The sequence below is a fragment of the Cyrtonyx montezumae genome, unplaced genomic scaffold (assembly GCF_038088225.1).
Source record: "Cyrtonyx montezumae isolate F1298 unplaced genomic scaffold, pur_monq_1.0 scaffold_23, whole genome shotgun sequence".
Lineage (NCBI taxonomy): Eukaryota > Metazoa > Chordata > Aves > Galliformes > Odontophoridae > Cyrtonyx > Cyrtonyx montezumae.
Genome location: NW_027071970.1, coordinates 7,815,954 through 7,836,811, shown reverse-complemented (window position 1 = coordinate 7,836,811; position 20,858 = coordinate 7,815,954). Strand labels below are relative to the sequence as shown.

The following is a 20,858-nucleotide window of genomic DNA, read 5'->3' as shown; positions in this document are numbered from 1 at the left end:
AATGTTTTCTTCACTTCCTGCCTTAAACTTTTGCAACCGTTATGTTCTGCGTTGAAGGCAGCGGTTCTTACTCGGCTGGCAAATTCCTGTGGCTGCCACTTGTAAAGTAGCTTGATTTTGATTTTGCAAGCGTTGTGATGTTTGCCGTGTTTGCTTTTAAACGAACTCCTTGTGATCATCATCAAAAGCTTGAAGTTGTGGAGAGCACAGGCCTAGGAGTGAGGAAGCACACAAGTAGCTGAAGCACGCTGTATTTTTAAAAGGTAATCTTTTTTTAATTGTGAGGCTTGGCAGCACTGAAATCACATGTAAACCCCAACCCTGTGTTGGTTCAAAGGTCCCAACAGACACTGCCACCAAACACACACACTGTCCGCTTCACGTGGATGATTCCCACTAAACTCGTGCCACAGCTCCTCAGATCAAGCACTGCAACGCTGGTATCTGGGTCTGGGGCATGCTGCAGCGTTTTAAGGTCCAAACAGCACCTGACCATGAGCTTTGCAGCACCGGGGGCAGCAGCCCACATCCCCCACGCTGTTCCAACTGCTGATTCAGAGCAAGGCCTGGCGCAGAGGTGCTGTCTGTTCCCAGCTTCTGCCCCAACCAGCGATAACCACAGCTGTTGGGTGCCACGACGGGGAGCACCCTCAGCGCTGTGTGTCCACCCTGTGAGAGCAATGTTTGTTTGCACAGCCACTCAGTGACAAAAGGGCGAGCTGACAGCATCTGGGTGCACCCCTGACGCGTGCCTGCCTGGCAGCTGCCAGCACCAACCAGTGCCACCCCACTGAGCAGCACGCAAACCGCACACCAGGGCACTGTCTGAGACGTGTGCTGGAATATTTTGTTCCCATTTGGGTACTTTGATAAGGACGCAGGCAGGGACATGGGGTACAGAAAAAAGCCCTGGGTGTGGAGATTTCTGGAACACTCAGAGATGGGGACAACGGGCAGACAGCACTGCGAGCCCTCTGCTCCGCAGCGCCCCGAGCACCGCGCCGAGCGGGGGTACCCGTGACTCAGTGCCGGCGGCGGCGGCGCCTTTAAATGGTCGGGCTCTGACCCCCAGCGCTTCAGGTGGCCGCCGTGCCGTGCCGTGCCGTGCCGTGCCGTGCCGTGCCGTGCCGTGCCGTGCCGTGCCGTGCCGTGCCGTGCCGTGCCGTGCCGTGCCGTGCCGTGCCGTGCACCCCCATTGCCACGCACCGCGCCTGCGCGGCGACCGCGGGGGCCGACGCTGTGCTGCCGTTGACGCCGCGCTCCGCACAGCTTTGTCCGATCGCAGACGGAGGGGCGACCCCGACCCCGCGGAGTGCGAGAGGGCGGTGGGCACAGGCAGCCCTTAAGGTGGATCGGTGCTTAAGGTGGACTCGGCGTTAAGGTGGATCGCGTTTAAGGTGGACTCGCCGCCAAGCCGCGCCTGCGGGGCGGGCAGGGCCGGGCTTCGGCATGGGGAGAGGTGCCTGAAGCGGCCGCCGGAGGAGCTGCGCCGGCCGTCCTGAGGAGGAGATGGGGGAGGCCCGCTGCTGAGAGCCGACTTCTCCCGGCCGCCAACAATGAGCAGCGCGCAGCCCCGCAGGCAGAGGCGGCCCATGGACGGAGGCGAGGCGGGGGAGAGGAGCCAGATGCCGAGCTGCCGAGGGGCTGACAGGAGAGCGGCTTTCCCCCTCCAGCGAATCTCCAGCTCCTGACTGCTCACCGGGAGGGGGGGAGGCCGTTCCGCCGTCTTTTGATTGGGAGAGATTTAATTTTATTTCAAAGGAGCTCCTCCATCACCGCCCTGAGCGCCGCTTCCCGGCCCCGAAGTTGTCCCGGCCGCGGTCCCTCCGCCCGCAGCGCCATGGAGACCGTGGGGAAGTTTGAGTTCAGCAGAAAGGACCTGATCGGGCACGGAGCCTTCGCCGTCGTATTCAAAGGCAGGCACAAAGAGGTGAGCCGGCCCTGGAGCTGGTTTTACTGTGTTTTGGTGGTGGTGTGGGTTTTTTTTAGCTCGTCCGCTTCGTGCCAGGCTGAGGGCAGAGCTCCGGGTCGCGGTGAGACGGGGCCCGCTTTGTCCTCCCTCGTTCCCGGCGCTGCCTTTCGCCGTGCTCGCACCGGAGGGCAAGGGGATAGCTGGACAGCATAGGAAAAGGCAGCTTGCTGCGGGCCTGCCAGTGTTAGGGCTCGGGATAAGCCGTAGTTCCCACAGCGTGTTTATTTCTAGTGGTTAAATAAGAGGATAAGCATCAACAAAACCCCAAACCTCGGGCTTTTCTCCTTGGGCTGGCACAGCTCGGGACAAGGCAAGTCTGAACATGCGTTGGGGAGCAGAGCAGAGGCCTTTCCTGGTGCCGCAGGACGCCTTCCAGCAGTGCCAGCAGGCTGATGGAGGCTGCCTACCCGGCCTATGCTAACGGGGGAACGTGCTCTGTCTCTGAATTACACATGCACTTTTCCACTTTCAGAAACCTGAGCTGGAAGTAGCTGTGAAATGCATTAACAAGAAGAACCTGGCAAAATCACAGACTCTGCTGGGCAAGGAAATTAAAATACTTAAGGTAAAAGCCGACAGAGCTCTTTTCTCCAGTCTTTGTTACCTGTGCTCTTTGTTGCTCTGAGCTTATTGTATTTGTTCTATTTTTTTCTAGGAACTGAAACATGAAAACATTGTTGCCTTGTACGACTTCCAGGTAAATGCAATCAATTAAAGCAAAGCATTCTATGTCTGGGAGAGGTTGAATGGAGTTTTTGGCATTTTGTTTTTACATCAGATATTTGTAATGAAATATAGGTGTTGTGGAAAAAAAAAAAAAGTCTTATCCCAAGTTAGGGGAAGGTCTGTTCTCCTTGGACAGTGTGGCAGAGCAGATTGTACAGGCTGTGCTCTGGAGGGTAAAACTTCTGCAGCTGGGAGATGGGGTGGGGACTCTTGATTCCCAGGATGCTTATGCAGCAAAATGCAATGTGTGGTGAATGTGCTGGAAGCTCCTAAGTTCTCAAAGTGTTAGAAACAAAACTTGCAGGAGCTGCTCTGGGCATGCCTGGCTCTTATTTTTCTTTCTCTGGTCTGGATGTACCCCCTAAGAGAGCTTCGTTTTTCCCAGGCAATGTAGAAATAGAGTGAGCGTGACTTTGTAGCATATGATTGCCCTCCGTTCCTGAGGGTTTCCATCAGCGTTTTTCTGCTGTCCTTGTGGCAGTCAGTAAGTGCTTGTGGCAGTCAGTAAGTGTTTAAAAATTGTGGCAGGCATTTTCAGATGGCTGTGGTTTCCCACAGCTGCTTTTTCCTTCAAAGCCAGCTCTATCTAAAGAGCTCTGAAAGCCGACTGCTCCAGTGGCTTCTCTTTTCCAGGAGCGTTTCGTTAACCCGCCTCGTGGCCTAGCAGGGTTCTGTTTCTCTGACGTCAGCGATGCTTTCTTTAAGAAAAAATCCGCAGGGTCTGAGCGTGAAACGGAAACCCTCGGTGTGTGAGCAGAGGGGACCGAGGCCGGTGAGCGGCGGCCCTGGGGGACGCGGTCCCGGCCCGGTGTCACGAGGCCCGTGTTTGTTGACATTCCTCCTCCTCCTCTGATTGGCTGTGGCGGCCCCGCGTCACGCGCGACGCGGCAGATGATTGGTCGGTCCTGCCGCAATGCCTGCTGGGTGCTGTAGTCCCTCAGCCCGGGGTCGCGCCGCCCCTCGGCCGAGCGGGTTCCTGGAAAGCCAAGTGCGCGGTGGTGCTGAGGGCAGGTGCACGGGGGAGGGATGGCAGCGTGGCAGTTACCAGCCCTCCCTTGCAGATTTTTCTAAAACTAAAGAGGTTTATTCTTCTATTACAGCACTGAAGAGCAAAAAGGCAAAAATCCTACTGTTGTCCTGTAGTTTGGTCTGTCATGGTGTTTTGTCTTCCCTTTCTCCGCATATCCTCTCTACAGTGACTTTAACATTTACTCATATCTTTCTTGCACACAAGGAAACGGTTGCCAAACCCATGGTGGCTGTAACTCAGTGGCTGCACCCAGTGATACTTTCGTTTGCGTTTTCCTAGTAACAGGTTAATGCTAAGCAGGCCTCATATAAACCAGGGTTTTTGATACAACGCCAGGTTTGCCTCAGACAAGCACTCGCAGAGCTGATATTTAATACTGACAGCAGCTCACACCATTGCATGCTTATTTTATTCTTCAATTTGTGGAAAAATCACCATGTTCCTCCTTGGCTCATAAATATTGACAAAGACCTATGACGCAGTGTCACAAAATCAGGCACTTACAGGGGATATATTAATACTGGTGAATGTTTCATGCGCAGAAGTGCAGTGTCTGGACTTTTATAGATCCCCTTGCTGGAGTCCTAAGTGGGAGAGCAGCTCACAAAATGAAATATGCATATTTCCATTATTATGTGCTGATATATTAATGAGAGGTGCAGTGAATAGTCGAGGAGCCTAAAGAGAGAACCTCTGCTCACAAAAAGGATAAAACGTATTTTGTTGCATTTCTGAAAGGGCTCTGTATTTAGTGTCTGTGCAGAGCTGTGCTGTGGATCTTTCTTAGGTACAGGAGATGTTTGGCATAAAGTGAAAGCCAGATTCCTCTGTGTGCAGGGTGTGTTAGTCGCTACTGAACAGCTGCTCACCCTCGACTGGCTTGCAGAGGTTGGGATTTTCCAGACTGCTGCAGTTGAGAGGGGTGTAGTAATGTAGAGACATCTGGAGACCAGGAGTCTTTATTACTCTTCAAGGAATCCTTGTTTTTTAAGGTGGAAATTAGTGACAACACGGGTCCAAATGACTATTTCTGCTGTATGAGATGTTGGTTTGAAAGAGGTTTCTTAAAACATGGACTTGAAAAGCAGTGAGGATCCGCTCAACATTTTATGCATGCTGACACAAAGCTTGGCAGCATGTATTCTGGTTTATGGGTCTCGCTTTTGTGGGTTTTTTTCATTCTAGATGTTGAATCTGAGTCTGATCGTAGATTACTTGAGTAGTTGATAAGGTTGAATGATACTAAGATAACTTTTGAGCTTGTTGAGTCCTGAAAGTATTGTGAGATGGACTGCTTCCTCCAGCACTAGTAAGTAGGCTCTTATTTATAACAAAGATCTTCGGGGCAGTGGGACATTCTAGGTACATTTTCTTCCCTGTGCTCCTCTTGAACCAAGAGGCTTGGTTGAATAGGTGCCAGCTGAAGATATGTGTGACTGTTGTGCAAGGGAGTAAAGCAGCCTTAGTCCAGCTGCTCAGGGCATGCAGGAAACTTGCTATTCCTGGACATAAATAATCTTTTGGATGTTAAAAAGCATTTTCCTGCATGAAATGGGAAGAAGGACTGCTTTCTCTAGGTGTGTGCTGTGATCTGAGCCTCCTAAGGCAGCAAAGCTATGATTGCTTTTGTGGGTATTGTTTTTTTCTTTTTTGTGGGCCTGGTTATAGAAAAGTCCCTGTTAATATCCCACAGGACATGGCTCTGCTGAGTTTCTATTTCAGCCTTGGTTACCTGAGGGTCTGCTTTCCATAATTTTATGTCGAGTTCACATACTCATCAGCTAGGGATGAGCTCAGAGAAATGCTGAAATCACTCGTGCAGTAAAGACTCACCAGAAATATGTCTGCTGGGGTGACTGTATCACCTGGAGCACCTGGAAAGGAGTCAGAGACCGGGGAGTCCTTGCAGTGCAGTTTTTCTTGTACACGTGAATTCAGGCAGAACATTCTGTGGCTGAATGACTAGTTACCCTGGGCTGCCATTTGGGGCCAAGCACTACAAGCTTATTCCATTGCTGCTTTCTATAAAATCCCTATAATCAATAGGATCCTGGCTGCTGGGACTGTGATATTATGCTCTCTTGCTTCATCATCCTTTTCTGATGCTGCCTTTAGCTGCCAGTCCACCTCTTGTGTCCCTGGCACTACTCAGTGAGCAGCAGTGTCCTTTGGTGTGCCCTCCAGCAATGCTCACTCCTGCTGCAGTGCTTCACTAATCTGCCTGATGCCAGATGAATCAGTGGTGCTGCAGTGGCACCTTCCCTGCCACCACTGGTGCCACCTCACGTGGGATCTGCTGTTCTTTGGGCATTATTCTTTGGATGCCATGTCTCAGGAGACAAGGCTTTGCTGTGACACTGGGCATGACTACAGAGGCACTCTGTGTCAGGGAGATCACACTCCTGAGGTCAGGCAGGCTGCCTGGTTAAACCCTGCTTTAATTCCATCCCTGAGCGAGGCTGGCACATTGCCTTGTGAGTAGGTGTGCAGCACAGGCTCCCCTGCATGCTGCCAAGCAATCCTCCTTCTGTTTGTGCTGAGGCCGAGGGTGGTGTGTCTGCTGTCCTGCTCTGTCAGCATCCTTGCATCTGCTGGGGGATATCACTCTTATTGAAGATTGGGTCTGCCTTAATTTAGAGCTAGAAGATGGAAAGGATGAAAAATCCATCTGCCTTCTGCCATTAGCTCTGTAGGATGTTTGTGAGTTTCATGAATCAAAATGTCTATGTTTATGGCAAATATAGTGTTATACAGTCTTGAACTTTGTTTTATGTTGACTTCACTAGCTGAGTACTCCACTGTGCAGGTGACAGAAACATCTAGCAAATGCTGACCACTAAATATAGATCTCAGAGAAGTCATGAGGCTTTTTTTAGAGGGAGTGGTTTTGCTGCATTTCTGAAGTGATGATCCCTGTTTTACTCATCCTGTATGTAAAGCACATACCTGTGTTCCTCTCACATGATCATGTCATGGTAGAGCCAGCAGCCTGAAAGGTTAATAGCCTTTCGAGCTCCCGTGGAAGGCAGCATTACTCAGACTGTGGTGATGGATTAAGGAATGTTTCCCAAGAGTAATCAGAAACTGGTAGGCTGCTGTGTTCGCAGTTTGACAGCAAGGCTCTGGTAGCAGCTGAGGAGCTATTCATGCAACTCTTCCTTAAGCTTCAGCAGTGTTTCCTTTAGGAAAATTTCCACTGGCTGAGCCCTTGTGATGGTTGGGTTGGAATGGGTGAAGCAAGGTGGTAGAAATGTGGAAGATGGATGGGAAGAGGTGCCTCCTAAGTATGTTGACAGGAGACATACCCCTAGCAACCAAAAAGCCTTTGCATGACAGGCAGGCTAGCAAACAGCAAGGGTAAGGCCCACGAGTTTGAGCTGGATGCCTCTTTGGACAAGCACCTAGCGAAGCCCTGGTGCCCTGAAGCAGGTGTCTCTTCCACAAGGCAGTTCCTTCAGCATGTGGCATCCAGTGGGATGCAGCAGGGGATGAGAAGCTGAGCACAGGGCTGATCAGCAGAGCTGCTGCACTTTGGTCTATGGAATCAAGAAGATAGTTTTTTTTAATCACTGTTACTCACGTTCAGGGAGCAAAACGGCAAACCTGACGTAAAGTGGACGTGTATGGTACAGTACTCTAAAGCAGCATTTCTCAGGTACCTGCTAACTAAACATACTTTACTTAAGAGAAGTCTTAATTATCTTTGCCAGATGGTATGGTCCTCTCTGAGACTTTTAAAAATGTAGTCCACAGCAGAATTCAAGAAAGAGCTCTGCCAGCAGATAACTTCAGCTGCTTTTGTGCTGAGCATATTGCAAAGAGGTGCTTTAATGGTGGGAATGTCTCCTGCTTTATGGTGTGCAGGCCTTACATGCCACCATAAATGTGAAGAGATGCTCTCAGAATTCAGACTGAGGATCTCAAAGCTACTTTTGCTTTAATACTAAGGCTGTTTAGGGGGGCAGGGCTGAGAGAAATGAACCAAATTCTGCATCACTGGTTGCTTAGGGCAAAAATATTCTGTCTGGCTGCAGGAACACCTGACTTGTCTCCTAGCATCAGAATAATGGGAGGAATTAGGTCAGCAGAGCTGGCTGGCATACTAGAAGTCAACCAGACAGTATGTTTCAATTGCAGGGAATGAAAGATGCTGAATTTCAAGGCTTTAGAGATCTCACTTAACGAAGCATGTTATGTGGCCAGGCAAGGAAAGGCCTGCCAGCCTTCTTGGTATGCTTTGGTGGCCTGCAGTGCTGCATGACGGAGTGAGCTGTTGTGAGGCAGAGCTGCAGTGTGCCACTCGGGAGTATTAAGGCATATCTTTTGTTTCCTTTGTGAATGCTTTGTAATGTCTCTGCACACAGCGACAACAGTTGGGTAACTTTCTAGTGGAGGTTTGTTCATTGTCGAGATTGATATTTATTTTCAATTTAACTGGCAATTGTAGCCTGTGTGTTAAAACATACTCCATATCCTTCACTTCTGAAATACTGCAGGTTAAAGCCCTGTTTCTCTGACTTCTCAATACTGGATGTTTCTCCTCTTAGATTGTTTTCTTTTCTGAAAGAAAACCCAGACTTTCTCTTTACGTTCCTTGTTATAACGCCTTTGTGCTGTGGGTGTATGGAGCTTTCCTAAATGAGTATGAGAAGGAAGCCAGCAAGGGCCAGCGAGTCATGCAGCAGCCATATGAAAAACAAAACAGAAATCCAGCGGGGGTTGGGCCTGTGGTTTCTACAGTTGCAGGATATCAGATTAAGCATTTATGGGATTTGCTATTAAAAAAATCCAAGCTGTTCCCAACTCTATTAGTAGAACTGAGCTCATTGATTCTAAAATCAAACTTCCAGACCGAGTGGCTTTGCTTGTACATGGACCTATCCCAGTAAGTATGTCTCAGTGCGTGTGACTCCAGCTGAAGCCTTCAGCAGGGTGCTTGGTGTGCAAGGGAACAAACCTTAAACGCTCATTTTATAAAGTGACTGTGTTTAAAAAGGAGATGAAGAACATAAAAAAGCAAATTGGATCTTCAGTGTCTTGTTTTCAAAACACTGAAGTCTCTGCTCTTGACAGTATTAGCACGATGCACTGTCCTGTGCACTTGCTTTTGCTTCAGAGAAGCTTCCAGGTCTTGGTCTTGTTTGCAAAGGAATAACTACGCTTGCTGTTCCATGTCAGTATGTCCTAGCTTCTCAGAGCTCTGCTGTTCCTTTACTCCGTGGTCTGTGACATGCTTTGAGACATTTTTAAGAGCCAGCCAGCCAGGGACATCAGCAGCTGCAGGTGACACAGCCATACCTCCAGACAGTGCTGTAAGAAGTGACTGTTTTCCAGTGTCCCAGCAGCAAAAGTCTTTAATTTGCTGTGGTGCATGCCTCTGGTCTCACCTTGAAGCTCTGTGTCTTGCTGAACCTGCCACTTCGTCTCTCTGTTCTTGTGACATTAATCCTTGGTTTGGTTTCTGTGGTTAACATCAGATGCAGCTTGCAGCTTTGGCTTGCTGTGCTGTTTGTTCTGCAGAGGCCTGGCGTGCCCCTGAAGGAGCTGCGCTGTTGTTTGGGCTCTGAGTGCTGCTGTCATGTCATCCAGTGAGTGCTCTGCATGGCAGGGCTTGGTTCAGGGCCTGAAGTGGCTCCTTGTGGCTGCCTGCTGCTCAGCAGGGCCGTGGCTTCCCGGTGGAGATGGAAGAGCTGGAGTCCGCCGTCATGGATGGGAGTGGGGGATTTCCTTCAAATCTCAAAGGCTGAGCTGTCTTACAGCCGTTCTGCTGTTTCTATTAGCTGCCTGGCAAAATGCAACTCAGACATGACACTGCCCTGTTCATTTTTAGGCGTCACGTAGTCAGACTTCAGGACTGTTGCCAGGGGATTTGATTGTATGGGAAGTATTTTCCCTCCCTTCCTGAAGCCTGTGCAGAGTCAGAGGATAGGTCTGCTGTTAATAACCTGCCCTGAAGCGTGAGCTCCCCTAAAACAACTCTTCTGTTTGATAAGCAGAAAATAGCTTAGTGCCTGGAATGGAGTAGCACTGGCTCTTTGCATGTTCTCGTGATGCTGTAGAAATCCACCTTCCACGTGGTGTCCATAAAACACCTCTGTGCTGCAGAGCCTCCCTTCTGCTTGCCCTGTGTCTTGACAGCTTGCTCCAGGTTTTGCAGCACCAGTCAAGTCTGTAGGAAGTAGAACATAGTCAAGAGCTGATGTAGAATTCTGTGGGCTTTTCTGAGTCTTACTTCTGACACCATAGGGTCTGCATTGTTCATTTGGGAAGTTGAAGATCTGCAGGTGGTACCAAGCTGGTTAGAGTGCCTCCCAGAGAGTAACAGCAGGGTTTATTACTGGACCCAGATCTCCAAAACAAGCAAAACTGAGTAGACTGTTGTGCAATGGCATTTATTGGTTGCATACCATCTCCTCAGCTGTGTTTGTGTGACTGCTGCTGCAGCCCAGAGCTGCTCCCTTCATTCCAGTGTAGCCCTAGAACAGGAGGAAAGTGACCACTGGTTCCTTGCTATGGAGCAGGACATCGCTGGCTGCACAGCTTGAATCCTAAAGCACTGCCATAAAATGTGCTTTTGTCTGGCCTTAAAGCTTTGTGTGGGTGTAAGAAATGCTCTGTGGTAATGTGCCTCCTGTGCAGAAAGGATATATTGGGGTGAATGAGTACTTTCTTCTGTTCTTCCTTCATGTGAATTATTTGTTGCCTCCTGAATATGAAACTGCTTGAAGTGTTCCTGAGTTCTGTATTGATAAGGTTTAGATAAAGTGGAGAGAAGGAGCAAGTCCCAAGAACAGGAAGGCAGGAGGCTCTGAGACAGTTTTTGCTTTCTATTTGTGGTCAAGAGGCACATGAAAGTCTTCTTCCTTTTTTCTCTAGGTCATTTTTGCTAAGAGTGAGCACTGGTAGGTGCTCCCATAATTCAGATTAATGTTGCTATTGTTTCTTATCTTGCTTCCGTTCAAATAGTTGCGTCAAGAGATAATCGTTGCATAGCATAAGTTTTCTTTTCCTCCTGAGAGGTTAACTTGGTCAAGCCAAGCTCTGAGCCAGAGTGAAATAGTACTCCTGAGGCTTTACTGTTTGGAGACTTTGTCCTCCCTTGAGAACTGCAGGTTCTGCCTGCTGAGCCCAGCCACTGCCACAGAAAATAGTTTTTCCAGGTGCCCCTGGCCTAGGAGCAGGTGTCTGTAAAGCCAAATTCTGTTACAGCTGGTGTTCATGACTCAGTGCCACATTCAGAAGAGGGATGAATAGAGATCCTATGCCAAAAGGGCACAAGCTTCGTGAGAGCTGGAGGATGCAGCATGCCTCGGTGCTGAGGTTCTGCTGCAGCAAGCCGGGGAAGTGGCATTTAGAACAAACAAGAAACCTTCAGTGTTAAGCTTAGCTTTCAGTTGGTGTCAACTTTATCTTCCATTGCCAGGTTGACCCTGTGCTTTATTTTGTTTTTCTCTTTGGCTGGTACGACTGGTGAGGTCTAGCCCTGTTGACAAAGGTCTCTGAGGTGATTATCTTTGCTTGGCAGCTGCTGCAGGTGCTGAGAGGCAGCATTAGGCAGCACACAGTGGTGATGTTCTCGGAGACACAGGAATTCCTTGGCAGAGGAATGGCACAGATGTGCTTTTCTCCAGGAGTGCAAGAACGGTTCTGAGGACTGGAGTCCATGTGCATTCTTTCTGGTATGTGCAGAAGGAGCCTTGCTGGCTAAGTGGTGTGCAGTACATGGACATAATGCAGCAGCACTCGTTTTACAAATCCTCTTCCTGCCCCCCAGTCCTCCGGGAAGAGATGAGTTATGTGAGGTGGAAGCCGTTCTTGGCAAAGTTTTAACCTCAGCATTTGTTTCAGTGCTGGTTCCACGCAGATGGGTGAAAATACTGCTGTGAGGAGTGTTGGGTAATTGAGCTTTTTTCCCTCCCTGAACATCTTTCTAAATTTGGTAGCAGGCTAGGCGCTGGGGTAGAGCACGGGAGGATTTCTGTGTGTTTCCTCTTGCTGCCTTTTTAAGCTGTGGCAGGAGGATGACTAAGTGTGGGTACACCCAGATGTTTCCCTTCGATCACACCTAAAGACAGACTTTCCAAGAAGAGGATCATGCCACCTTCCAGTGTGGGTGGAGAGAAAATGTGAAGGGAGACAGGACTGCTGGGGCTCGGCATCGTGAACCTCATCCTGCACAATGCCTCAGTGGGGGCTCTGAACAAATGCTGTCCCGGAGTGATTTCTGCTGTGTTGCTAAATGAAGTTTCCTTATTTCTTTGTCCTCCGTCAGCAGATGTGTGTTATTTGTAGACAGTAGGGCCTGCTGCCTGTTTTTACACTCAATTAAATTGTAACTTCATTGCTGGGGCCTCTGCTGAAAGAACTGCAAGTCAGGCAGTGATCCAGACCGATTAATTATCAGCTTGATGTCTTTGGCGGAGGCCTTTAGTGTTGCTGAGGAGTGCAGTCGGGGTACTGATGAAGCACTGTGAAGAGGGAAGTCAGGGGGGTCATTTCTGTGCAGTTCTGTAGGCAAGTGGCAGGGCTGGCCTTGGCTGCAGGGGTTGGCATGTGGGAATAGGAGTCTGGCATAAACTGTCTGCAGTAATACAACAGACTGTGATGTTGTTCTTGTTACTGGTTTGGAAATTAGGAGGTCGGGCATTCTGATGGTTTTCAGAGAGACTGGTGGCCTGCAAAGTTTGCCTCATGGTATTTTATTTTTTTTTCCTTGTTCTCTTAATAAGCAAATCATAAGCACCATGAAGAATTAAAAAAAAAAAAAAAAAAGGAAAGAAATAGTTTCTGCTGCTGAATCAGCTTAAGTCCATCGTCCCATTTGAGAAACCAGAGCTGTTTTGTTGCTGGTTTCCATTGTTAACCACTGTAAACTACTGGCTGAAGGCTTGTGCCAAGCATGAGTTTGTTCCTAGGACCCTACCTGAATGTTTAGTTTTTGTGGTAAAATTCCTGCAGATCTGTCTGGTGAGTCTCAAAATGCTGAGATTGCAAATATGGAAGTTGTCCCATCCCTGCTACAGGCATCTGTGAGCTGAAAGCGCTGAAGCTGCAGTGGGTGTGCACATAGTGGGGTGCTGGCTCCCATAGCTGTGTGCTGCTGAAGCCTTGGCTCAGTTCAGGTGGTCTCTGTGCCCACAGAGTTTCCCTTGAAGGAAATAAAGCTGGAAGGTTGTGGTCTCCTGCAGTTTCCTTGTGGGTACCAGCAGCTAGCAAATTGTAGGAATTGACAGTCCCTGCAAAATACTTCTGCAAAATAAGCCCCCTGCAATGCGTTCAGTGTTGCAGGTGAGTCCTTGGTGCCAGTTGTTCCATTCTGCACCACTTTTGCAGTATGTTTTGCAGTTTGTTAATGTACATGTACCACAGTGAAACCCATGCTTCCAGTTCTCATATGTGGGCATTTTTCCAAATCAAAGGAAGGCAATTTCAGTTCCCACCAGAAACAATGGGTACTGAAGACAAATTTGGTGAGGCTTGTGTTATACATCATCAGCAAAGAATGTTCCCTATTAAGACTGGGATGGGCAGAGGATGCTGTTGCCAGTGGTTGGTTGGGGAGTTATCTCCTCTCTTCTGATTCCTGTTGGGCAGTGCCTTCTTATCTCTTCACTCTGTGCCATGAGATGAACCCACTGTGGTCAGTGTTGCTACGGAAGTTGACTAGAGCATCTCCCTTGCCTGCCTGGGTCCTTATTTAACCCCATCACTCTACATGCTGGTGACTAAAAATCAATTACTTGCTTTGTGATGTGTTTGCAGAGTCTTTAAATAAAGCACAGAGGAAGAAGAACCAAGCTACACTGTGTACGTTAGTTATTAGCTAACTTAGAAGATACTAGTAATAACTTCTGGATTTAGCATATGTAAGCTCTATTGCCTATTCGTTTTCTAAAAAGGTAATAATACATTAGGCTTCCCCAAGGCTTCCCCATACAGCTGGCGCTGTATGTTTTAATGGGTTAGAGGTGTTACTGAGCTGTAGTGTCTACAGCCTGTTCAGCAAGAAGCATCTATGAAAAGTACTGTTGTGGTGTGAGGAACTGCATGCAGGCTGCAAACACTGATTTGGATTTTGCTCCGAGCCTGGATGCTGCCCTGTGCTGAGCTGCAGGCTGTGCCATGCTCCTGATCACAGCCCTGTATCACTCCTTGTGCTCGGGGCTGGCCTCGCTGGGAGCTGAAAGGCACGGTGTCCCTCAAAAACCTTGACCATCTGCTCTTCCTGTTAAGTACCTTTCCTGCGTGGGGATTGAAATGCAGCTCCCCAGTGTGCATTGCTCTTATCTTTTTGTTCCAGGAGAGGGCTGCTCATGTGGGCATAGCTGCTATAAAGGTCTGTGTTAAATGTGGAAATGATTAAGGCTCTAAGATAATAGTGTGCCAGCATCTGCATTGTGTTTGGGTGTTAATCGCAGCAGCCAGGAAGGAGCATTAAGACCCAAACCACAGTTCAGGAGGTCTCTTTGTTAACAGGTATATACTCAGAAAGCGTGCTTAAACTGTGGAGAAGTTCTGAGCTTAGAAAGGAAAGTCCTTCAGGAGCCAATAGTATGTTACCTAGAGAGTGTTTCACCTGTTCAAAATGAAATCCAGCTACTGTAAGGCACATGAAGTATTTTGATGCATATATCTTTTCTTTCGATTTTCTCTTTCCCCAGGAGCTGGCAAATTCTGTCTACTTGGTTATGGAGGTGAGTGTTTTTGTTTTCTTCTTTTAATAAAAAATGAATTATTGTGAATTAAGCAGCCCAGTTTATTACACAAGTAGTGCTTTCTGCTTAGCATCACATGTGATGCTTTCGCTAATCTAATCTGTAGCTACATACCTCTGGGAACTGGAGCAGTGTGGGGAAAGATAGCAGCCAGTGGGGTATTTCATATTGCTGTTGTCAGAAGGTCATGCTGGTACAGGTTTAATCAGTTGGATGCCTTATTGCAAGGGCCAAGTATGTGTTACTGAGCAGTAAGCACTTCAGAGATGCATGAGAAGAAAACTGTATCCACATAGAATAGCTGCAAAGCTTCTGTGTGTTTTTATTCCTCTTCATTCTTCACTCTGAGGTCTTCTTGACTTTCCCGAATAATATGGAGCATGTTGTGAAGGATTTCAGTTTTCAGCTATGGTTGCTCCTGAACTTTCCTTTGCCAGCTTGCTGGTGCTCTTTCAAGTGACAACATGTCTGCTCTATTTTGGTTTTGTCTTTCTCTCTGTGCATGTACACAGATGTATGCACACCACAGCTAATTAATACTGGTTTATCAGTGTGCAATGTAGCGTGTAGTGGAAACATGCCACAAAGGGAAGCTAGTGAAAAAGCCTTTTTTCTACCACTTTCTGAATACTTATTTTGATGTATATGTGATTATTTATCACTGGTGATAAAACCTGGGATCCTAGTGAAGTCTACTGAATCCTTAAAGCTTTTGATTTTCTTGCATTAACTGAGCTTTTTGTTCTCCTTCCAGTACTGCAATGGTGGTGACCTGGCAGACTACCTTCACAGTAAGTAGAACAACATGGAGAATGTCTAGTGTACTCAGGAGGAAATGCTGACTGTTCTAGCTCCTTAAAGTTGCCAGGATATGTGGAAGATCTAAGTGAGCAGATGGGTTATCATTTCTTAATTCCTGCAAACTGAACTCATTTCTCCTGTGAAGAGGTTCACCCTTGATAACGATTTGAAATTTGAGCAGTAAAACTAGTGTTGTACTCTTTCCTATGTAGGTCAGTAGTGACTGAAGGATATGGACTTGTAAGTCAGTAGTTGCCTGTTTTAGTTACAGCAATATTAAAGATTAGTCACATTCTAACACTGCTGGGGCCGTGGTTGGCCTCTTTCTTGGTCACTGCAAAAAAGGTATTCGTACTGAAGTCTTGCATTTCTACAGAGTTGGTATAAAATTTATAAAAATTTATAAAATTACATTGAACAAAGTGTGCTTTGCACGTTATCCATTTGTACTGCTGGGACTTCAGTGTTGCAAGTTATTTTTCAGTGCAGCCTTCTGCAGAGATACTGCATCCTGGTGTATATGAAAATCAGTTTGTACCTGAATACCTCATAGGGTGACCTCATGAATTCTTTGAACAGTAAGCAAATAATTTAACAAGTTGCTTACATTTCTGCTGGTCTCTGACTCTGCTTTTCTTACTTTAAAGTAGCTTTCTTGTTTTTGCATGCTAACTAAAAGATTACTAAATAGGAGGAAATAACTTTAATCTCATTTCTTGTGTGGCTCTGGATTATAGTTAAACAAAGTTTTGTTCATTGTTAAAATTTAAAACTATTCAGCTGGATAATACCTCAGGCTGCTTATTTGAGGTACATGATGCTGGGAAATGGTAGAAATTGAAGGATTAAAATCTACATTTGCATTTGTCCTACGGCTACTGTTGATATCCTTACAATAATTATTTCAGGCTTGATGCTAGTATGTTGCACACCCTATTTGTGCAGGGTAATGAAATGTGTTTGTCTACGGATTTCAAATTTTTGGGAAGTACTGGTACTTGAGGCAAATGAAGAAACATTCTGCTTTTCTTGTTTTCTTAGTTTAAAATGTGGATAAGATGGAAGTGACGCAATTTATTTTTTTAAATCTGTGTTTAATACACTTTCTTACGTAAGTGATGTTCTGCATCTGTTGGGTATTGCTGTGCTTTAAAAGCAACATCTTTGGTGGGACATTGTTATGAATACCAAGAGGAAATGATTTTGTATTTGATATCTTCTTATGTAATACAGGAGGAAAACGTTAATAATGCAGTGCTTTTCAAAGTAGTCAGACTTCAGTATTGCCAGGGTTCTGGCACGGTTTTAGCTTTTGGTCACATGAAATGAACCTCACTGATTTTAAAGCAGTGAATTGTGCATGCTTGTTGACAAAGCTGTGTATAGGTTAGAACAGAGCTTCTATCTGGATTGTTTCTAAAGACATGAGTTTATTAAAAAAAATCTTCCTTCTCCTGCTTTTGCTTTTATATGTATTATATTTTCTTCAAAACAGTGAAGCATTCTGTGCAATTAGCGAGGCTATTAGCACAGCTCACTTCCTTGTTTATCCGATGAGAGTGCTCAGGAAACTGGTGGCTAGTTTGAGAAAGTGACAATAAATTATATTTGCAAAATAAAACTGAGTTTTATCTCAGTTTACCTGGGATAAGGTTTGGTTCTGCTATGCCTGAGTTAGTTGAAGAAAGTTACCTCTGCTTTTTTTTTTTTTTTTTTTTTTTTTACTTCTGAAGTATTTTACCACAACAGCTGTGGTGGTCACTGGGAAATTGGAAGGTGTTCAGTTTTATGTTAACGCTGTAACATCTCTGTGCCAGTTGCCAGTAAAGAAGAAAGCAGAGCAGGCTCAGATCTCCAGAAGGAGATGGACAGTAAAGATCAGGAGAAAGAGAGTGAGTTATTCCCATCACTAAATAGAAATCTGAGTTTTCCAAACCCTAGGGCCTAGATGCTAATCTCAGCTCTTCCATCACCAGGCTTTCTCCATTCCAGCACTTGGAGAGGAGCTATCCCAAAGGAGCAAGTTTTTGCAGACACTGAGGGTGATTTTTGATGATAATTTTCTGCTGAAAGGAAGTTCATCTTGGAAAATTCATGTTTATTCTGAAGTATTTCACTGGTACACAGTGAACTTTATTGAGTGCTTATTGTGCTGCTTCAGTTATTTTAATTGCATGACTATATTTCACACAGCATCTACTTTCCCACTGACTCCTCGGACGCTTTTGCTTGTAGTTCCTGCAGCACTTATGCCATCAGCACATGCAAATCCCCTGGTTCTCATTGAATGAGATGCTTGTAAGCTTCCCAATCCATTCTGCCCTCTAATTACAAGCATTAGGCAATATGGTAATTCTGCATTCTGCACTCTAATTCTCCTTCTCTTTATAACTGGACGACGTGCGTCTGTGCACGTTTCAGTGCAATACGCATTTGTGTTGGATTAAACTCAGTCAGCCTCACCTCTTTGGTGCAAGACAAGACTGTGTGTTCTACTGAGCACAGCTTCTGTGTTGTTTAATGACTTCTCTTCTGATAGCTCTTGTTTAAATGAGATCTTTCATTTAAAACCATCGCGGGGTGTGTTTTGAGCTGACAGTGGCAGATCTCTGTGCTGTATGGTAGAACTGGGAGGTGTTTCAGAAGTTGCTGGTTTTACTGTGTGAATAACTGGTGTGCTGTGGTTTGTAACAGGGGATCAGAACTGGTTGGTCTAAAATTTCTTTAAATTCTGTGAATTGGCACTGACACAGGACAGGCTGCTGTGGGTAGTCAGTAAGCGTGGATTCCTGACTTTTCATTGCGTTACCCCTGGATCAGCTGCCAAGGCCTGTGTGCTACAGCATGCCTGGCCACCTCTTGCCAGGTGGAACACTCACTACATCTCCGCACAGAGCTGCCCACAAATCACCTTTTTAGGTGGTTTCATCCTTCTCCTGTGCCTCAGGAGCTACCAGGCATGCAGGCCTCATGCTGACCCGCAGTCGTTGTTTGTTCTGATCTACTGACCTGCGAAGCAGCCGTTCCCAGGGCAGTGAGCAGAGTGCTTCGTCACTGAAGTGGAGCCCATGAAAATAAACACAGGGATATTATTACTTCTCAGTAACAGCAAAGTGAGGCTTGTGAAACAGTTTGTAGCAAGAATGTGTTACTGACCACAGGCCTCCATGGAGAAGCCCAGACTGCAGCGCAGGCTCAGTATTTTTCCATCAGTTTTTTGTCGAGGATGAGAAATTGCCCCCCCCCCCCCCTTTTTCTTTTTTTTTTTTTTTAATTCTTTTCTTGCAGGAGCAAAAGCTCAAGTTCCCCATTTGAGGTGCAACAGACAGTGGGTTGCTTGGTTCTCTACATCTAAATTGAATGAGTCTGCTATATATTCTCACTCTGCTGCTGGTAGTTGTCTATAGATCTTTTGCAGACCGATGTGTAAATGTTTCTGACTTTAGGAAATCTTTCTAATGGAACGTGGCTAATGCTACTTCTCCTGGTTGCTGTAGAGCAAGGTGACCTGGTGTGGAATTAAATCTGTTAGTCTGAAGAAAATGAGAAAGATGTCTGTAGGAAGAATGTGTCAAAATGAGTTATGGCCACCGCACTGAAAAATCCAGATGCTACACAGTGTGAAGGGACCAGGAGTCTGACCCTTGGAGCTCCCAGTGTGGGGCTTTGAATCTCTGAGCTTGAAGGCACAAGTGGTATTCCTTTTTGCTGAACTCTCCATAGTCTCCTATCTCTGACAGTGACAGTTGCATTTATTTCTCTGTCCTTCAGTTGCAGATTGCTGCTGTCACTTGGTAGACTGATGGGCTGCATTATGAGATAAAGACCCCTGTTTTTCTGGGTATGCCCTATGCTCCCTATAAAGGGTACTTTTTTCTTTAGCTGAGGGCATGCAAGTCTAGAGACTTCATGCTAGCAGGAATCTAGCAGACCTGTGCCCAGTTTTGCTGTGCTGCAGCATGGTGCCTTCTCTCATGGTGCCATGGCAGATGGACTGGAGGAATCCCTGTGGGCTCAGGACCAAAGAGCTTAAATAACGTGTTCTGGGAGCACAACACTCTTGCAGGGTTAAGAGCATCAAACAGAACTTACACGAAGCAGAAAAGCTGAAAATCTGCAGATGTTAATAACTTAGAGGCCTTATTTTCTTCAGATGAAAGTTTTTTTTCTGGTCTTGGCTGAGAGATGGTGGCTGGCATTGTGGTAGTCTTGCAGCCACCACGTTATGCAAACGGGAGGGTAATGCCTGGAGAGATGCAGCGTGCTGCTGGAGCTGCAGGTCAGGACAAGGCTCTAAACAAAGCTTCTCTGCTAGAGGCAAAGCGTATTTAGCCAGGAGTTCATAATTGCCTGCTACCTTAATAACGTTAAGAACTGCCAGGTTCCACATTTTGCTTCTTGTTTGGGAGAAAATGAGACAACCTGTCCTTTCCTGGGCCTGAGATGAGAAGGGCAGAAGTCTTTGGAACTGTTGCTCTTCCATGTAAGGGTGGTGGTTTAACTGCTTCTGAATGGGTTACCCTGTTGCAGTAGACTTGGGGGAAGCCTTGTTAAAGAGCAGGCAGTGCTTTTTCCAGGAGATGCAAGTAGGTTTGGTAGGCTTGTGTCTAAGCTGCCTCCTAATATCTTTAAAATCTCTTCGGAGAATCTCTCCTTATTGTGGAAGAGGTTTTTTGGATTCCAGCAGAGTGCCAGTTCACGAGGGAAGAAGGCCCAGTGAGGGGAGAGAAACTCTATACACATGTGCACTCCTGTCACATGTACGAGTCCAGGGCTGGCTGCTAGCTGCGGTGACATTTCAGCTCTGCTTGTGCCTCTTTCCAGAACTGGGAAGTTTGGGAGTGGTGGGAGTCTTTCTGTTCTAAATAGTGTTTAACTTATCTGTATCTCTCGCTGTTTTCCCATGCACATATTTCAAAAGTTAGAGTTTTAATTTCCTGTGTTGTGTTAAAGCTGCTTGCAACCTTATGTGTGTTTTCATAAGGATTCCTCCCTTCTAGCAGACGAAGTAGAGCAGCATTTTGAAGTTCCTGCCAGTTTGTTTTAAGGTCATACTAGAGAACAGCTGGAAAAACACTAACAAAGTCCCAAGTAATTTACAGGGACCTTCAACAAAAGAAACTGCTTTAAGTGGAATGGTGCTTTCTTGAAGCCTGCCTTGCTCAGTGACTGATAAGGAAGCAGGCTGGTAGCACACGCTGGTCCTGCGGTTCGTTCAGCAGGCTGCTCCTGGTTTTGGCAGGAGTTTCATACCTGTGGCTCTGAAAATAACAAGAGCTTTAATTGCTGATCAGAAGGTCCAGCTGAATATTATTTTAATCTCTTCAGTGTTGCTTATTTTTTCACACCGTGTTTTTCTAGGAAGCCTGTAGCTCAGGAGAGTGCAGTGTTTCCAAATTTGCAGAATTTGATTATTTTTAAATATGCTTATGAATAGTAGATTTTGCAGAGGCCAATCGTGAGTGGTACTTTAATTAGAATGAACCATATTCCAATACCTAACACTGAATTTGGACTGGAATTACAGTTTGTTCTAGTAGGCAGTGATGCACAAGGGTTAGTCCTGGTCTTGGATTCATATCCCAAAGCTACAGATACCTGGTGGCCTTAATGA

General features: G+C 46.5%; 1 protein-coding gene across 3 annotated transcripts in view; it reads left to right on the top strand.

Moving 5' to 3' along the window:
- Positions 1-1,648: 1,648 nt before the first annotated feature.
- ULK1 (unc-51 like autophagy activating kinase 1) overlaps positions 1,649-20,858 on the top strand; it is a 69,439-nt gene continuing 50,229 nt past the window's right edge. For 2 of the 3 annotated variants that reach the window (XM_065739112.1, XM_065739113.1), the window contains exons 1-5: positions 1,749-1,930; positions 2,445-2,537; positions 2,628-2,669; positions 14,390-14,422; positions 15,198-15,234. In XM_065739112.1, the coding sequence (XP_065595184.1) occupies positions 1,841-1,930; positions 2,445-2,537; positions 2,628-2,669; positions 14,390-14,422; positions 15,198-15,234 (295 nt within the window). In that variant the 5' untranslated portion in view covers positions 1,749-1,840. Of the gene's footprint in view, positions 1,931-2,444; positions 2,538-2,627; positions 2,670-14,389; positions 14,423-15,197; positions 15,235-20,858 lie in introns of all 3 variants that reach the window. The other variant, XM_065739114.1, reaches the window with a different exon arrangement.